At 47.0% G+C, this 18,246-nt stretch overlaps 2 protein-coding genes across 2 annotated transcripts in view; both read right to left on the bottom strand.

Annotated features, from left to right (window-relative positions):
• RICTOR (RPTOR independent companion of MTOR complex 2) overlaps positions 1-5,796 on the bottom strand; it is a 66,278-nt gene extending 60,482 nt beyond the window's left edge. The window contains 1 exon segment of the mRNA XM_075267512.1: positions 5,657-5,796. Within this exon segment, the coding sequence (XP_075123613.1) occupies positions 5,657-5,741 (85 nt within the window). The 5' untranslated portion in view covers positions 5,742-5,796.
• A 4,908-nt stretch (positions 5,797-10,704) lies between these two features.
• The window catches only part of FYB1 (FYN binding protein 1), a 58,540-nt gene continuing 50,998 nt past the window's right edge, over positions 10,705-18,246 (bottom strand). Inside the window, exons 15-18 of the mRNA XM_075267523.1 lie at positions 15,271-15,433; positions 15,009-15,042; positions 13,354-13,385; positions 10,705-10,957 (exon numbers count right to left, since the gene is read on the bottom strand). Of these exons, the coding sequence (XP_075123624.1) occupies positions 10,935-10,957; positions 13,354-13,385; positions 15,009-15,042; positions 15,271-15,433 (252 nt within the window). The 3' untranslated portion in view covers positions 10,705-10,934. The remainder of the gene's footprint in view (positions 10,958-13,353; positions 13,386-15,008; positions 15,043-15,270; positions 15,434-18,246) is intronic.

Genomic DNA, 18,246 nt, shown 5'->3' with positions numbered 1-18,246 from the left:
AGTGGGACAAAAACAGCAAAAATCAGCTTAAAAATATACAAAAAAAAAAAACCACACACATAAGGCCAAAAAACTATAAATAAGCCCCAAATTGTCATTAGAAATTCCTAATTAAAAAAAAAAAAAAAAAAAAAAAAAAAATTTATAATAAATAAAGGTCCTAACAAAAACTATTGGTCGCCCCCCCAACAAAACAAACACCCCTGGGTGACTATGCAGAAAGACAAACACTACATATATGGTATCACCTATGGCAGCCTATAGAACAATAGTAAGAGGTATGTTCCAGACTTAAAGAGATCCCATCACTCAGACGACATTTTTTCGAAGTACCACGTCGGAATAGTCTTAAGAAAGGCTATTCTTTTCCTACCTTTCGTCATCTTCTCCGCACCACCATTCGCCTACGATCCCGGTTTCTCTCGGTATGCAAATTAGCTCTCTCGCAGCATTGGGGGCGGGCCCCAGCGCTCAGACAGCACTGGGGGCGGGCCCAATGCTGCGAGAGAACTCTCTCCAGCACCGCCTCCTCTTCATTCTCTTCTTCCGGCGGTGTCTTCTTGCTTCTAGGCCTCGGGCAGAGCAGACTGCGCACACCCACAATCCCAGAGAAAATGGCCGATAACAATACAATGCAAGCGGCCATTTTCTCGTGGCCTATGGGCATGCGCAGTCTGCTCTGCGCAAGGCCGGAGGCCTTAGAAGTTACAAGCCATCGCTGGAAGAAGAGGCTGAAGAGGATGCTGCTTCTGAAGAAGAGGAGGCGGCGCTGGAGAGAGTTCTCTTGCAGCATTGGGGACGCCCCCAGTGCTGTCTGAGCGCTGGGGCCCGCCCCCAGTGCTGCGAGAGAGCTAATTTACATACCGACAAGAACCGGGATCGTGGGCGAACAGCGACGCGGAGAAGACGACGAAAGGTAGGAGACGAATAGCCTTTCTTAAGGCTATTCCAACGTGGTACTTAGAAAAAATGTCGTCTGAATGATAGGATCCCTTTAAAGGGGTTGGTCTAGATATATAGAGATATATATATATATATATATATATATATATATATATATAATTTTATGGCCTATTCTCAGGATATATGATCGATGGGCCCTACACCCAACTCTCAGACCAATCCTCTGTACGGAGCTGCTTCCAAGGCCCATCCTGCACACAATACACGCCCAGAAGCAGAGAGCGCCATCCACTGTCCAGCGCCTTCATTGCACATTGACTTCAATGACCACTGGGATGCAGTGAAGGCGTCGGGAGCTGGGCAGTGGACGGAGCTCTCTGCGCCCGGGCAAATATTGCGTGCAGGATGGGTGCCGGGCCTTTTCAGGAGCTCCCATCGATCATTTATATCCTGAGGATTGACCATCAAAAAAAAAAAAAAAAAAAAAAAAAACTAAATCGATAATCTTTAGGATCGGTCATCAATGAAAGGGGTTGTCCGGTCCCTGATGTGTATCTCATACTGATGAGCTATGCACAGGATAGTTCATAGTACGTGATCTGTGGGGTTTGACACTTGGCACCCGCACAGATCAGCTGATCTGTCTCCAGGAGCCTGAAGCAGCAGCAGCAGTGGACGGGGGAGAGGAGGCCGTCTGCTATAACGCAAGTACTAGACGCACAACATCAGCCCTGTCCACTGTAGAGTGGTGGTGCCAGGGAGCGGCGGCTCCGCTGCCATTACCTGCATGGGGGCAGAGCTGCTTCTGCTCCCCGTCCACTGCATGACCTTCCAGCACCCGCTGCTGCTGCTGCTGCCGCCTCTGATCTCCGCGCGGTCCTGTGGATAGATCATTAGAATGAAACATGCATCGCTGAAAATCCTTTAAAGATCAGCACGGGTCTGACACCTGGACCCCCGCTAATCAGCCGTCAGAACCACAACGCTGCAATACCAAACACACCCCTGCAATATATACAGCACCGGTGAGGACGCCGAACACGGCAAGCTGATCTGTGGGGGTCCCTGATGTCAGATCACATAAGGATAGGTCATCAATACAGCTATAAATCCGCCATACACGGGGACGTATAGGATGACATCACAATTTGCTCTCCATATAAATAACCGTCCCTGCCGGCAGACAGCATGAGGATCCCGCACCGTGCCATGTAATGTGCACACAGCTGCCACTAGGGGGCAGTCTCCTGTTATTGTCACTCTCAGCCTTCTCCTCTTCCACCACAAACATGTTTTGATGTGACACAGTCATCACATAGCTGGAAGGATGAGCCGCTGCTGAATCAGGGGCCGGGAGACAAACAATGCAATGAAAGGACGTGATCGCTGGACTGCAGCTGTCACCCAGCTTTCCCTGGCTCCTGAACAACCAATAGGCCCAGGCAGGGGAGCTAGGAATGTGTCTTTGCAAAATTATGTTCACACTGGTGTCAAATCCAGAGTCACAATGATGGGCGGCCATTGTAAGTCCACACACCAGGGGAGACGCCATCTATGCCAGAAGACCGGTGTAGCAGCGACACATCTGTGGCGCCCGGGCCGTATTTGCACCGCCTTTTACGGGATGCGTCGGGCATCAGATTTGCTATATATAACAAATACCATAAAACTAGTATAAGCCCCCGGCCCCAACCCTACATTACAACCTCCCCCCCACACACACACGCCCTGACGGCCACAGGATGTCATCGTGTAACAGTCATAGGTTGCACACCACAGTCCATATGTCATTTGTACAAATATCCCAACCTCTCTCTGACGCCATACAGCAACCTTAGCATTATGCAACCCCGTAAAGTCATAGGCATGGTCAGGACATGCTGGGAGTTGTAGTCACAAATTGCACACACACCAGCGTCCTATTCCTTTACACATCCACCGCGATGTTTTCCTGCACCATCCTGTAACTTTAGCATGACCCGACCCTCTAAAGTTACAGCAATGATATCGGCATGCTGCGAGTTGTAGTAGTAGGTTGCAAGCCCACAGTTCCATTGGAATTACATGTACAGTCAGAGTATGCTGAGAGTTGTAGTTTGACAACTATCCCTTTAGACCGGCAATGTGGTATTTTCCCTGCACCTTGCTGCAACTTTAGCATTATCCAACCCCGTAAAGTCACAGGCATGGTCAGGACATGCTGGGAGTTGTAGTGACAAATTGCACACACACCAGCGTCCTATTCCTTTACACATCCACCGAGACGTTTTCCTGCACCATCCTGTAACTTTAGCCTGACCCGACCCTCTAAAGTTACAGCACTGATATTGGCATGCTGCGAGTTGTTCCACAGTTCCATTGGAATTACATGTACAGTCAGAGTATGCTGAGAGTTGTAGTTTGACAACTATCCCTTTAGACCGGCAATGTAGTATTTTCCCTGCACCTTGCTGCAACTTTAGCATGTCCAACCCTCTACAGGGTGGGAGATGTAGTCAAAAGTCGCCAAACACTGTCCAACTACTATGGCCACAGAGGTCACAGGTATAACTATCCACAGACATTTTTTCCTGCACCATCCTTCAACTTCAGCATGACTCAACCCTTTACAATGACAGGAATGATCAAGGCATGCTGGGAATTATAGTCAAGGGTTACTGACCACTGTCCAACTGCTTTTGCCATAGATAGCAATGGTCTAAGTCGGGTAGGGAACCTTCCGCTCTCCAGCTGCTGTGAAACTACAACTCCCAGCATGCTCCATTCACTTTCATGGGAGTTCCAAGAACAGCAGAGCTAATATGCATGCTGGGAGTTGTAGTTTTGCAACCGCTGGAGAGCCGTACGTTCCCTACCCCTGGTTTAACTATACACAAGCTGTTTTCCTGCACCATCCTTCAACTTTAGCATGACCCAACCCTCTATAGTGACAGCCATAATAAGGATATGCTGCAAGACATAGTTAAAAGTCGCCAAACACTGTCCAACTACTATGGCCATAGAGGTCACAGGTATAACTATCCACAGAAATTTTTCCTACACCATCCTTCAACTTCAGCATGACTCAACCTTTTACAATGACAGGAATGATCAAGGCATGCTGGGAATTATAGTCAAGGGTTACTGACCACTGTCCAACTGCTACTGCCATAGATAGCAATGGTCTAACTACACACAGACTGTTTTCCTGCACCATCCTTCAACTTTAGCGTGACCCAACCCTCTATAGTGACAGCCATAATTAGGGCATGTAGTTAAAAGCCGCCAAACACTGTTCGACTACTGTTGCTATAGAGGTCACAGGTATAACTACGCACAGACATTTTTCCTGCACCATCCTTCAACTTTAGCATGACCCAACCCTTTATAATGACCGGCATGCTGGGAGTTGTAGTCATAGATCGCAGACCACTGTCCAATTGCTATAGCCGTAGATGTCACAGGTATAACTATTCACAGACATTTTTTGCTGCACCATCCTTCAACTTTAGCATGACCCAACCCTTTATAACGACCGGCATGCTGGGAGTTATAGTCATAGATCGCAGACCACTGTCCAATTGCTATAGCTGTAGATGTCACAGGTATAACTAGTCGCAGACATTTTTGCTGCACCATCCTTCAACTTTAGCGTGACCCAACCCTCTATAGTGACAGCCATAATTAGGGCATGTATTTAAAAGTCGCCAAACACTGTCCGACTACTGTTGCTATAGAGGTCACAGGTATAACTACGCACAGACATTTTTCCTGCACCATCCTTCAACTTTAGCATGACCCAACCCTTTACAATGACCGGCATGCTGGGAGTTGTAGTCATAGATCGCAGACCACTGTCCAATTGCTATAGCTGTAGATGTCACAGGTATAACTATTCGCAGATATTTTTGCTGCACCCTCTTGCAACTTTAACCCCACGCACCACGGCCACTGGACTTGTATCTTGTCACCATATTAAGTCATTTATTGAATTTTGTGCAGAAATTTCAGATGAGGTTAAAGTTTTGGTCAGGTAATGTTTCCGTATTGACAGGCGCGCGGTATACAGCTCAGCGCCGGTGGACAGAGCTGTAGGCAATAGGTGACACCTGCCTTGGCACCAGGAAGCCTCCAGGCCAGGCATCAGGCGGACATGACAGGTAAACAGACAGGGGAGGACAAGGACACAAGGCCAGGGCAGGGCTGTGACTGCCATAACAGGAGGGGGAGGGGGCACACACCTAGGCTGCCCCTCACTAACCCCCACCCGGGAGATACCAAGTACTCTGAGGCCAGGGGGGGGGGGATGGGCTGCCTCACCCCGACCATAGCGAGCCCCCTCAGCTTTCAGTCAGAATCCCCCGCCCCAAACCCTCCCTGGTTACCTCTTATCTTAAGGTGCCGGAGGGAGCGGGCGCGGATGTTGGCCGCCATGTTCCTCGGTGGGGAGACATTCACAACACCGGAAACATCGCTCCCTCTCGCGAGAAGACAAGGGCAGAGGGCGGGGAGTCTGCGGAGGGGCCCCAGGGAGAGCTTGTTTGTTTCGTCTCGGACAGGACTCCGGCGATCTAACCCGGGGACCCGAGGGCGAGGTCAGGGGCACAAAACGCGATTTGGGCACCGGGCTGCAGATACGTCAACGGTGAGGCCGCGTCGGCCATATTGCTTGTGGGCAGGTTGAAGCTTGCGTGGAAAATTCGTGGAATGTCGAGATTCCAGCTGTGATACGTAAATAAAGTTTTATCGCACAAACAGACAAAAAAAAACACACCTCGGGAAGTTGCTGCATTGTCCGAGCTGACGTTGTGGAAGGCGATCTTGCGGGTCGTGCACTTCGCCCGGTGCGCCCGTTCCATGAGGCGGAGAAGGAGCCGGGCAAATCCGTACTGAACCCAACCGGACAGGTGGAACACCCAGCAACCAATCAAGGACCACCTCAGGCTCTTTGATTGGATGCCAAGATGACCTCACTGGCCAATAGGAAGACGTCAGACTGTATGTGCGGCAGAATGAATGAACTTTCCTCTGATTGGTTGCCAGCTTGAATAGCTCAACCAATTGGAAGCGATCAGGTTTTCCCTTAGTCCGGACGCTGACTTGTCTTCTCCAACCAATGGGGTGAGAGAAAGTTGACAGGGTCTGAACAAACTGCACTCTGATTGGTACTGATTATATCAGATCTGTGAGGGAGTTGTATAAACACTGCCCACTAGAAGAACTGGCTTTGTTGCCCAAATCAGCCAATCACAAGTCATCTTGTATTTAGACTCCGGCTCTTATGACATGAAAGCTTGGCTGTGATTGGTTGATATAACAATGATAGGTTTTGGCTTTAGCATAGCTCTGAACTATGAAAAGGGGACAAAATGCGCCACATGGGGCGCCAAAGTGACCCCTCTGACTGTGACCAATCCTATCTGTGCCCGAAATAGTATAACGGCCCTACATTACCGTGACATGATACGACCCCACATTATAATGTCCCTTACAGTATCATGTCCGCCCCCAAGTGGCCCTAACAATATAAAGTGTCCTACAGCTGCCCCCATAGTGTAATGTTCAGCCTCCACTTGTCCTTACGGTATAATGTCCCCCTCCAGCTGCCCCCATAGTATAATGTTACCCTACAGCTGCCCCCACAGTATAATGTTCCCCTATAGCAGCCCCCACAGTATAATGTTACTCTACAGCTGCCGCCATAGTATAATGTTCCCCTACAGCTGCCCCCACAGTATAATGTCCCCCTACAGCTGCCCCCATAGTATAATGTCCCCCTGCAGCTGCCCCCACAGTATAATATTCCCCTACAGCTGCCCCCACAGTATAATGTTACCCTACAGCTGCCCCCACAGTATAATGTCCTCCTACAGCTGTCCCCATAGTATAATATTCCCCTACAGGTGCCCCCACAGTATAATGTGCCCCTACAGCTGCCACCATAGTATAATGTCCCCCTACATCTGCTCCCACAGTATAATGTCCTCCTACAGCTGCCACCATAGTATAATGTCCCCCTACATCTGCTCCCACAGTATAATGTCCTCCTACAGCTGCCACCATAGTATAATGTCCCCCTACATCTGCTCCCACAGTATAATGTCCCCCTACAGCTGTCCCCATAGTATAATGTCCCCCTACATCTGCTCCCACAGTATAATGTGCCCCTACAGCTGCCACCATAGTATAATGTCCCCCTACATCTGCTCCCACAGTATAATGTCCCCCTACAGCGGCCCCATAGTATAATATTCCCCTACAGCTGCCCCATAGTATAATGTTCCCCTACATCTGCTCCCACAGTATAATGTCCCCCTACATCTGCTCCCACAGTATAATGTTACCCTACAGCTGCCCCATAGTATAATGTCCCCCTACAGCTGCCCCATAGTATAATATTCCCCTACAGCTGTCCCATAGTATAATGTTCCCCTACATCTGCTCCCACAGTATAATGTTACCCTACAGCTGTCCCCATAGTATAATGTCCCCCTACATCTGCCACCATAGTATAATGTCCCCCTACAGCTGCCCCATAGTATAATGTCCCCCTACAGCTGCCACCATAGTATAATGTCCCCCTACATCTGCTCCCATAATATAATGTTACCCTACATCTGCCACCATAGTATAATGTCCCCCTACAGCTGCCCCATAGTATAATGTCCCCCTACAGCTGTCCCCATAGTATTATGTCCCCTTTTAGTTTCCCTACAGTATAAAGTCCTTCTCATGGAGTCCCCATAGTATTATATTGCTCTCCAGCTACCCCCACGGTTTAATGTCCGGTGCACAGTATCACTTCTCGTCGTATATTTATGGATAGTGCACAGTATCACTTCTCTTGTCCTATATTTATGGATAGTGCACAGTATCACTTCTCTTGTCCTATATGTATGGATAGTGCACAGTATCACTTCTCTTGTCCTATATTTATGGACAGTGCACAGTATCACTTCTCATGTCCTATATGTATGGACACTGCACAGTATCACTTCTCACGTCCTATATGTATGGACACTGCACAGTACCACTTCTCATGTCCTGTATGTATGGACACTGCACAGTATCACTTCTCATGTCCTGTATGTATGGACACTGCACAGTATCACTTCTCATGTCCTGTATGTATGGACACTGCACAGTATCACTTCTCATGTCCTGTATGTATGGACACTGCACAGTATCACTTCTCTTGTCCTATATTTATGGACAGTGCACAGTACTACTTCTCATGTCCTATATGTATGGACACTGCACAGTACCACTTCCGTGGCCCCTTTGTGATGCAAAACACACAACAATGTTTTCTTCTAGAAGCTGCCATAGTAAAAAAACATCCACAATTGTGTGTTTTTCGGTGGGCCCCCCTTGCTGTATGATGGCCCTTTATGCTCCCATGTACAGTATTTAGTTGCCCCATCACAGTATAGCGCCCCTCTTGTCACCCACACACATGGTGTCTCCTTGTGACCTCCACGCAGAATAGCGCCCCCTAAGTAACAAACACCACAATGGAACCATGGCAGACCCCATTATCAGCCAATGGGATTTGTAGAAGGCGGCGTCTGTCATGTGATGGGGGAATAATCATTTATGGGGTAACTGCGCCCCTATAGAGCAACATGAACCCCTTGTTGTGTCCATCAAACCTCTTTTGCGCCAAGGAAATTTGCCCGCTCTTCTGAAATTTCAGGCGGCCAGCCATTTTTCTTCCTGAATGTCTTCCAGGTCATAATCCGCCCCTTCACAATGGTAGTCTATGTAGATCGCCAGGCACGCTGCCGCTCGCGGAACTAAGAAACGGGCGGCCCTTTCTTCAGGCGGCTTCCGCGGCTCGTGGAGCAGCAACCTCCGGAGTTGGCCCATTCATTGATCCTGCTCCGGAGGGGGAAGCCGCAACTGTTGGAAGCCGCGACAGTATGGCAGGCGGATTTTGACCCGAGAGCCGCGTCACTCTCGGTGCCAAAATCTGCCGTACCCCCCCCCCCCCCTCGTGTGAACTTAGCCTAAGAGTGCGCCCCCTTCCCTGGAGAATCCTTCTTACACCCCAGGTGAGGAGGTTTATTATGTTACTGTATTATAAAGAAGCCTCCTAATATCATATGTGTGTAAAGGGAGCCCTCTAGTGGTAAGCAGTTGTAGTGGCGCACTTGTATTGCAGAGATTTTCAGCAGAAGTCTCATCCTATGATGGATCAGAGCAACAGACATTAATAAGGGTAGTGTGAACGTGTACTAACATTGTCACCTGTCAGGTGAATTTTCAGGAGAAGCGGCAATGTGTGTACATGAGATACGGCAGGACATGGAGGTATATACAGGCTCTGTATGGTATATAACAGTACATTTACCACAGATGTTACACCTGTAGTCTGGATACAAGATGAGATACGGCAGGACATGGAGGTATATACAGGATCTGTATGGTATATAGCAGTACATTTACCACAGATGTTACACCTGTAGTCTGGATACAAGATGAGATACGACAGGATATGGAGGTATATACAGGCTCTGTATGGTATATAGCAGTACATTTACCACAGATGTTACACCTGTAGTCTGGATACAAGATGAGATACGGCAGGACATGGAGGTATATACAGGCTCTGTATGGTATATAGCAGTACATTTACCACAGATGTTACACCTGTAGTCTGGATACAAGATGAGATACGGCAGGACATGGCGGTATATACAGGCTGTGTATGGTATATAGCAGTACATTTACCACAGATGTTACACCTGTAGTCTGGATACAAGATGAGATACGGCAGGACATGGAGGTATATACAGGCTCTGTATGGTATATAGCAGTACATTTACCACAGATGTTACACCTGTAGTCTGGATACAAGATGAGATACGGCAGGACATGGAGGTATATACAGGCTCTGTATGGTATATAGCAGTACATTTACCACAGATGTTACACCTGTAGTCTGGATACAAGATGAGATACGGCAGGACATGGAGGTATATACAGGCTCTGTATGGTATATAGCAGTACATTTACCACAGATGTTACACCTGTAGTCTGGATACAAGATGAGATACAGCAGGACATGGAGGTATATACAGGCTCTGTATGGTATATAGCAGTATATTTAACTTTAAAGAGGAAAAGACTAAGCACGTCGATGACAGATCAATAGATTTATTTCTGTACATAGAGCAGAACATTAATAAATACAGCAGGTGCAGATACAGAGCTGACAATACATGCCGCCATCACAATGTTACAATGTGCCGTCTTAGCTGTGACACAGGACTCCAGGTCGGTCGCACCTATCGCAGTGTGCTGAGCTCATAAGGGTTTATTCACACACACACACACATAGCAGTTCATACATTTTCCGTTGCGGCAGTCTGAATTCACCTTTCACCCCCATCATGCCTCAGCGTAGGACAAAATTTCGCTGAAGATGACGGATGTGATAATATTAGGGTTTGTAAATCTCAGTAAAACATCTCATTGAAATTGTGATACAACATGTTGATCCCATCGATCAGCTGTGATCTGTACGTAAACCTGGCACTCCCTGCAGTGCCACCGCAGGTGAAATGGAGTATTACACAGGTCTCATTGATTGTCATAGGCCGTCCATGTAATACAAGGACGTGTCGGGTCCTCCAGAGCAAAAGACTCTCTTTGTGACTACCAGATCATGCTAACCCTTATGAGATGTATGGAAATGAGCTTTATAAAGTAGACATCCCCTTTAAATATAATATATATAATCATTCCACTTTATATCTTTTTTATTTTTTTGTATTTTTTAGAAAATATTACAATTTTTATATGTTTTTTTTCTTTTTAGTATCGAGATGTGGCAGGAACTTTTTACATTTCTTGTGTACAAAAAAACCGCAGACTGACCGCAGCGACCTATCCGATTCCGGCAGCTTCTGTTTTTTGGATGAAGGTTGGTTGCATTAGCACATTATTTTTATAAAGATGAGGATTTGTGCAAAGTTTTTCTTGGATGTTGTTATCACCAGCAGAGGATGTCGATGTGAAGGCGGTCGAAGAGACGTATTGCGGTAGATTCAGTCATTGTCATAGATGCAGTCTGTGGATAGAAAGGTGAAAATAAATATGGGGGGGGGGGGCAGGGCAGATCTGAATACTTCACCATAGTATGGGCTCATACCACACCACGGGATGGCGCTGTAGTCACCCCTGCTGTAATGAGCACCATAGATGGTACCAGAGACTTGTGTCCACCCAAAATAATTACACAGCACTATTACAGTATTATGTAAACATTGTATGGCGCTGCTTGTTAGATCACATCCTGTATGGAGCTGTGGCCACTGTATGGTAGTACGATGTGAGCACTGTATAGTGGTATTATTTCTGCACTGTATTTTGAATTTATTTGTACACTATATAGGGCATGTATGGTGGTTCTATTTACGTGCTTTAGGGTGGTATTTCTGCACCGTATAGGGGTATTAATTCTGAACTGTATGGTAGTATTAATTCTGCACTTTGTGATTGTTCTATTTGTGCAGGGTATAGTGGTATTATTTATGTATGCTGTTTCTATTTGTACTCTGTATTGTGGTTTTATTGGAGCACTGTATAGTGGTATTATTTCTAAAATCTATGGTAGTATTATTTGAGTAATGCACTGTGGTATTATTTTTGCACTGTATGCTGGTTCCATTTGTACACTGTATTGTGGTACTATTTGATCACTGTATGGTGCTATTATTTCTATATTGCATGGTAGTACTATTTTTACACCGCATGATGGTATTACTTGAGCCCTCTATGTTATTATTTCTGCACTGGTGATATTATTTAAACACTGTATGGTGGTATTATTTCTTCACTGTGTGGTGGTAATATTTGAGCACTATTTGGTGGTATTATTTCTTCACTGCATGGTAGTATTATTTCTGTCCTGTCTGGTGGTATTAGTTGAGCACTATGTTGGTGGTATTACTTCCTCACTCTACAGAGGCATTATTTTTGCACTGTATAATGTGCACTGTATGGAGTATTATTTCTGCCCTGTATGGTGGTACTATGTGATCGCTGTCTGGTAGTATTATTTCTACACTATGGTGGTACTATTTGATCACTGTATGATAGTATTATTTCTGCACTGTGGTACTATTTGATCGTTGTATGGTAGTATTATTTCTACACTATATGGTGGTACTATTTGATCATTGTACGGTAGTATTATTTCTGCAGTGTATGGTGGTACTATTTGACCATTGTACGGTAGTATTAGTTCTACACTATATGGTGGTACTATTTGATCACTACAATGGTAGTATTATTTCTACACTATATGGTGGTACTATTTGATCACTGTATGGTAGTATTATTTCTACACTATATGGTGGTACTATTTGATCACTGTATGGTAGTATTATTTCTACACTATATGGTGGTACTATTTGATCACTGTATGGTAGTATTATTTCTGCCCTGTAGGGTGGTACTATTTGATCACTGTATGGTAGTATTATTTCTGCCCTGTATGGTGGTACTATTTGATTATTGTATGGTAGTATTATTTCTGCCCTGTATGGTGGTACTATTTGATCACTGTATGGTAGTATTATTTCTACACTATATGGTGGTACTATTTGATCATTGTATGGTAGTATTATTTCTGCACTGTATGGTGGTACTATTTGATCATTGTATGGTAGTATTATTTCTACACTATATGGTGGTACTATTTGATCATTGTATGGTAGTATTATTTCTACACTATATGGTGGTACTATTTGATCACTGTATGGTAGTATTATTTCTGCACTGCATGGTGGTACTATTTGATCACTGTATGGTAGTATTATTTCTGCACTGTATGGTGGTACTATTTGAGCACTATATTGTGGTATTTGTATGGCTCTGGTACTTGCAGTTTATAATGGTGACAGCACAATGTAGCATTACTATTTAGTCAATTGTATGGGAGTATAATTTGACCATTATGTAGCATTTCTATTTGGTCACCATCTGGTATGATTTTTTAGATACTCCCGGGACCCCTGATGATCATGGAGGAACAGGCATTGGGACAGGCACAACGCCTTAAATTGTGTAGTGGTCATAAATGGTACTGCAGCTCTCTCCCATGCAGGTGAACATGATGCTGCGATGTCCAGTATTGAATTCACATCTAAGTTGCCTTTGCTACGAAATACTTGGAGCTTTAGAATCGTCCAAGTAATATGTCCGACGTCTAAGAGTACAATAAAGGGCCCATATAGTCGCACCTATACTACAGTGTCAACGTAACATAACGTGTAGTACCATATATTACAGCAACCTGAATACACTAGTCCATCAACCAGAGGGCAGCCCATTGGCATAAGTGCAAAATGTGGCCCTAGTGATGTCACATGAATGGCCACTGAATAATATAACTAGGAATGAATAGAATTCGAGCAGCAGTTTAGCACTAGCAATCTAGTAATGCATGTGTGAGATACGCACCCTCTCCAATATCATCGTAGATATCCCCGTCACTGCAAAGAACAACAAATCATCATTCAGATGAATGGAACATTTCGGTTTAGTTCAAACCCCCCTCCCACGACCCCCACATAACAGTCTCTCTCCATAGAGGTGAAGGAGGCTCTTGTGGGAGCCATTTTTGCAAAAGTGATAACATTAAGTAACCATTCCCCCAATAGGTGAGGCTCCTGGGTAAAAGGGTCACCTCCCCCCCAGGGCTTTTTACCTCTGCATCCCCCTATAGATGGAGTCATACAGAGGTTCATATGGATTTATCATCATATACAGTATATACTGGATAAGAGCATTAAAAAATATATTTTGGCATGTACCATGACTCCTAAGGGGTTAATAGTGGTTTATTGTGGGGCTACATGGGGCGCTATATAATGCCGCACTCATACCTCCCAACAAAAAGAAAAAAATTACATCTGAGAAACCATGCCACCTAGAGACCCAACCAATTCCACCCAGACTTTCTGTGCCCCCACCCAGTATAATACCCCCTTAGCGGTCCTCCCACAGTGGAGTGTCCTCCTTGTGACCCCCACACAGCGGAGTGTCCTCCTTGTGACCCCTACATAGCAAAGTGTCCTCCTTGTGACCCCCACACAGCGGAGTGTCCTCCTTGTGACCCCTACATAGCAAAGTGTCGTCCATGTGACCCCCCCACAGTAAAGTGTCCTCCTTGTGACCCCCACACAGCAAAGTGTCCTCCTTGTGACCCCCACACAGCAAAGTGTCCTCCTTGTGACCCCCACACAGCGGAGTGTCCTCCTTGTGACCCCTACATAGCAAAGTGTCATCCATGTGACCCCCACACAGTAAAGTGTCCTCCTTGTGACCCCCACACAGCAAAGTGTCCTCCTTGTGACCCCCACACAGCAAAGTGTCCTCCTTGTGACCCCCACACAGCAAAGTGTCCTCCATGTGACCCCCACACAGCAAAGTGTCCTCCTTGTGGCCCCCACACAGCAAAGTATCCTCCTTGTGACCCCCACACAGCAAAGTGTCCTCCTTGTGACCCCCACACAGCAAAGTGTCCTCCTTGTGACCCCCACACAGTAAAGTGTCCTCCTTGTGACCCCCACACAGCAAAGTGCCCTCCTTGTGACCCCCACACAGCAGAATTTCCCCCTTGTGATCCCCATGCTATAGTATGTCTCCATTGTGGCCCCCGCAGAGCAGGATCTCTCCCTTGTGCCCCGCCATACAGTATAATGCCGACATACTGACATCCACATAGTAGAATGCTCTCATTTGGCCCCCACTCAGTTGATAGTGGGGGGCCACAAGGGGGGCAAAATGAGAACGTTCTACTATGTGGGGACATTATACTGTATGGCGGGACGAAAGGGAGAGATTCTACTGTGTGGGGACCACAAGGGGGACATAGTAGAAAGACACTCTTGTATGCCCCCAAACTATTATAATATACCCTCCTCGTGGCCCCCGACACCATATAGTCAGTGCCCCTTTGTGGCCCCCACTGTAGAGCAGTAGGCGCAGTATAGTGACCCCACTTGGCACATGCCTCCCAATGCCCAGGACAGCACCCAAAATCGGGGACAGTTGGCGACTCTCTAATTTACTGAGATCTGGTACAATAGCTCATCGCCCCATAAATTACTTACTTATCGATTATGTTTCCTCTCGATACATATCCATCTGGGGAAATAAACACATTTCACAATCACATAATACCTGGACATGTGGTGCAAGTAAAAATGGCAACCTTGACTATCCCAGACTGGTGTCATGCAGCTTGATATGTAGCCACTAGGTGGCAGAACCATTGCAGTGCTCACTGTGGACCACTAGTTGGGGCTACAGCCAGGTTAGTGCTGTGATACCAAGTATGTGATACCCACGGGCCTGCCGTTCCTATTTACTTACATTTGCCCTCACTATTTTTACATAGCAGTGTGCTGTCATTGGCATGTTGTATCACGTCCAGTGTCTCTCCAGGCTTCAGAGGTAAGTCCTTGGATCCCCACTTCTTGGCTGTCAGGTTGGTCACTACCTGGACTGAGGACAACACTCGAATGTCACCTGTGAACTGTATGGAGAACACAAATCATATACTTATACAGGGGTTAATGGACGGCGTCATGGTGATAATGCTGCAAAACTGTACACAAATATAGTCACGTCATAACAAACATATAAATAGCGTCTGTGAAGTGGTGTCATTCATTGTGTATGGGCGGGGTAATCAGGACTGTCAATTACTATGTGTGGGCGGGGTAATTAGGACTGTCAATTACTATGTGTGGGCGGGGTAATCAGGACTGTCAATTACTATGTGTGGGCAGGGTAATCAGGACTCTCACTGTGTGTGGGCGGGGTAATCAGGACTCTCACTGAGTGTGGGTGGGTTAATCAGGACTGTCAACTACTATGTGTGGGCGGGGTAATCAGGACTCTCACTGAGTGTGGGCGGGGTAATCAGGACTGTCAATTACTATGTGTGGGCGGGGTAATCAGGACTCTCACTGAGTGTGGGCGGGGTAATCAGGACGCTCACTGTCAATTACTATGTGTGGGTGGGGTAATCAGGATGCTCACTGTCAATCACTGTGTGTGGGCGGGGTAATCAGGACTCTCACTGAGTGTGGGTGGGGTAATCAGGACGCTCACTGTCAATCACTGTGTGTGGGCGGGGTAATCAGGACTCTCACTGTCAGTCACTGTGTGTGGGCGGGGTAATCAGGACTCTCACTGTCAATCACTGTGTGTGGGCGGGGTAATCAGGACTCTCACTGTCAGTCACTGTGTGTGGGCGGAGTAATCAGGACTCTCACTGTCAGTCACTGTGTGTGGGCGGGGTAATCAGGACTCTCACTGTCAGTCACTGTGTGTGGGCGGGGTAATTAGGACTCACTGAGTGTGGGTGGGGTAATCAGGACGCTCACTGTCAATCACTGTGTGTGGGCGGGGTAATCAGGACTCTCACTGTCAGTCACTGTGTGTGGGCGGGGTAATCAGGACTCTTCTTGTCAATCACTGTGTGTGGGCAGGGTTATCAGGACTCTCACTGTCAATCACTGTGTGTGGGCGGGGTAATCAGGACTCTTCTTGTCAATCACTGTGTGTGGGCGGGGTAATCAGGACTCCTTGTCAATCACTGTGTGTGGGCAGGGTAATCAGGACTCTCACTGTCAATCACTGTGTGTGGGCAGGGTAATCAGGACTCTCACTGTCAATCACTGTGTGTGGGTGGGGTAATCAGGACTCTCACTGTCAATCACTGTGTGTGGGCAGGGTAATCAGGACTCTCACTGTCAATCACTGTGTGTGGGTGGGGTAATCAGGACTCTTCTTGTCAATCACTGTGTGTGGGCGGGGTTATCAGGACTCTCACTGTCAATCACTGTGTGTGGGCGGGGTAATCAGGACTCTCACTGTCAATCACTGTGTGTGGGCGGGGTAATCAGGACTCTCACTGTCAATCACTGTGTGTGGGCGGGGTTATCAGGACTCTCACTGTCAATCACTGTGTGTGGGCGGGGTAATCAGGACTCTTCTTGTCAATCACTGTGTGTGGGCGGGGTTATCAGGACTCTCACTGTCAATCACTGTGTGTGGGCGGGGTAATCAGGACTCTCCTTGTCAATCACTGTGTGTGGGCGGGATAATCAGGACTCTTCTTGTCAATCACTGTGTGTGGGCGGGGTTATCAGGACTCTCACTGTCAATCACTGTGTGTGGGCGGGGTAATCAGGACTCTCCTTGTCAATCACTGTGTGTGGGTGGGGTAATCAGGACTCTCACTGTCAATCACTGTGTGTGGGCGGGGTTATCAGGACTCTCACTGTCAATCACTGTGTGTGGGCGGGATAATCAGGACTCTCCTTGTCAATCACTGTGTGTGGGCGGGGTAATCAGGACTCTCACTGTCAATCACTGTGTGTGGGCGGGATAATCAGGACTCTCACTGTCAATCACTGTGTGTGGGCGGGATAATCAGGACTCTCCTTGTCAATCACTGTGTGTGGGCGGGGTTATCAGGACTCTCACTGTCAATCACTGTGTGTGGGCGGGATAATCAGGACTCTCACTGTCAATCACTGTGTGTGGGTGGGGTTATCAGGACTCTCACTGTCAATCACTGTGTGTGGGCGGGGTTATCAGGACTCTCACTGTCAATCACTGTGTGTGGGCGGGGTTATCAGGACTCCTTGTCAATCACTGTGTGTGGGCGGGGTTATCAGGACTCTCACTGTCAATCACTATGTGTGGGCGGGGTTATCAGGACTCTCACTATCAATCACTGTGTGTGGGCGGGGTTATCAGGACTCTCACTATCAATCACTGTGTGTGGGCGGGGTTATCAGGACTCTCACTATCAATCACTGTGTGTGGGCGGGGTAATCAGGACTCTCACTATCAATCACTGTGTGTGGGCGGGGTAATCAGAACTCTCACTGTCAATCACTGTGTGTGGGCGGGGTTATCAGGACTCTCACTATCAATCACTGTGTGTGGGCGGGGTTATCAGGACTCTCACTATCAATCACTGTGTGTGGGCGGGGTTATCAGGACTCTCACTATCAATCACTGTGTGTGGGCGGGGTAATATACAGATTCCTATTAGGCCCGACCAGACGACAATCAGCATAACTGGTATCACCCTATTGAAATGAATAAAATCCTGCACTGCTTATCCAGCACGGTGAGTGTGATTAAAAATATACACAAAGCCGGAATTATAATTGTTTTCTCACTCTCTGCAAAAACAGCAATAAAAAATACATCTCACCCCGCAAAAAATAAGCCCTACAGAGCTACATCTATAGGAAAATACAAAGGGTTTGGGTCCCTCACTATCAATCACTGTGTGTGGGCGGGGTAATCAGGACTCTCACTGTC

The sequence above is a fragment of the Leptodactylus fuscus genome, chromosome 1 (assembly GCF_031893055.1).
Source record: "Leptodactylus fuscus isolate aLepFus1 chromosome 1, aLepFus1.hap2, whole genome shotgun sequence".
Classification (NCBI taxonomy): Eukaryota; Metazoa; Chordata; class Amphibia; order Anura; family Leptodactylidae; genus Leptodactylus; species Leptodactylus fuscus.
The sequence above is the reverse complement of the archived record's forward strand: the minus strand, read 5'-3'. Positions and strand labels throughout refer to the sequence as shown.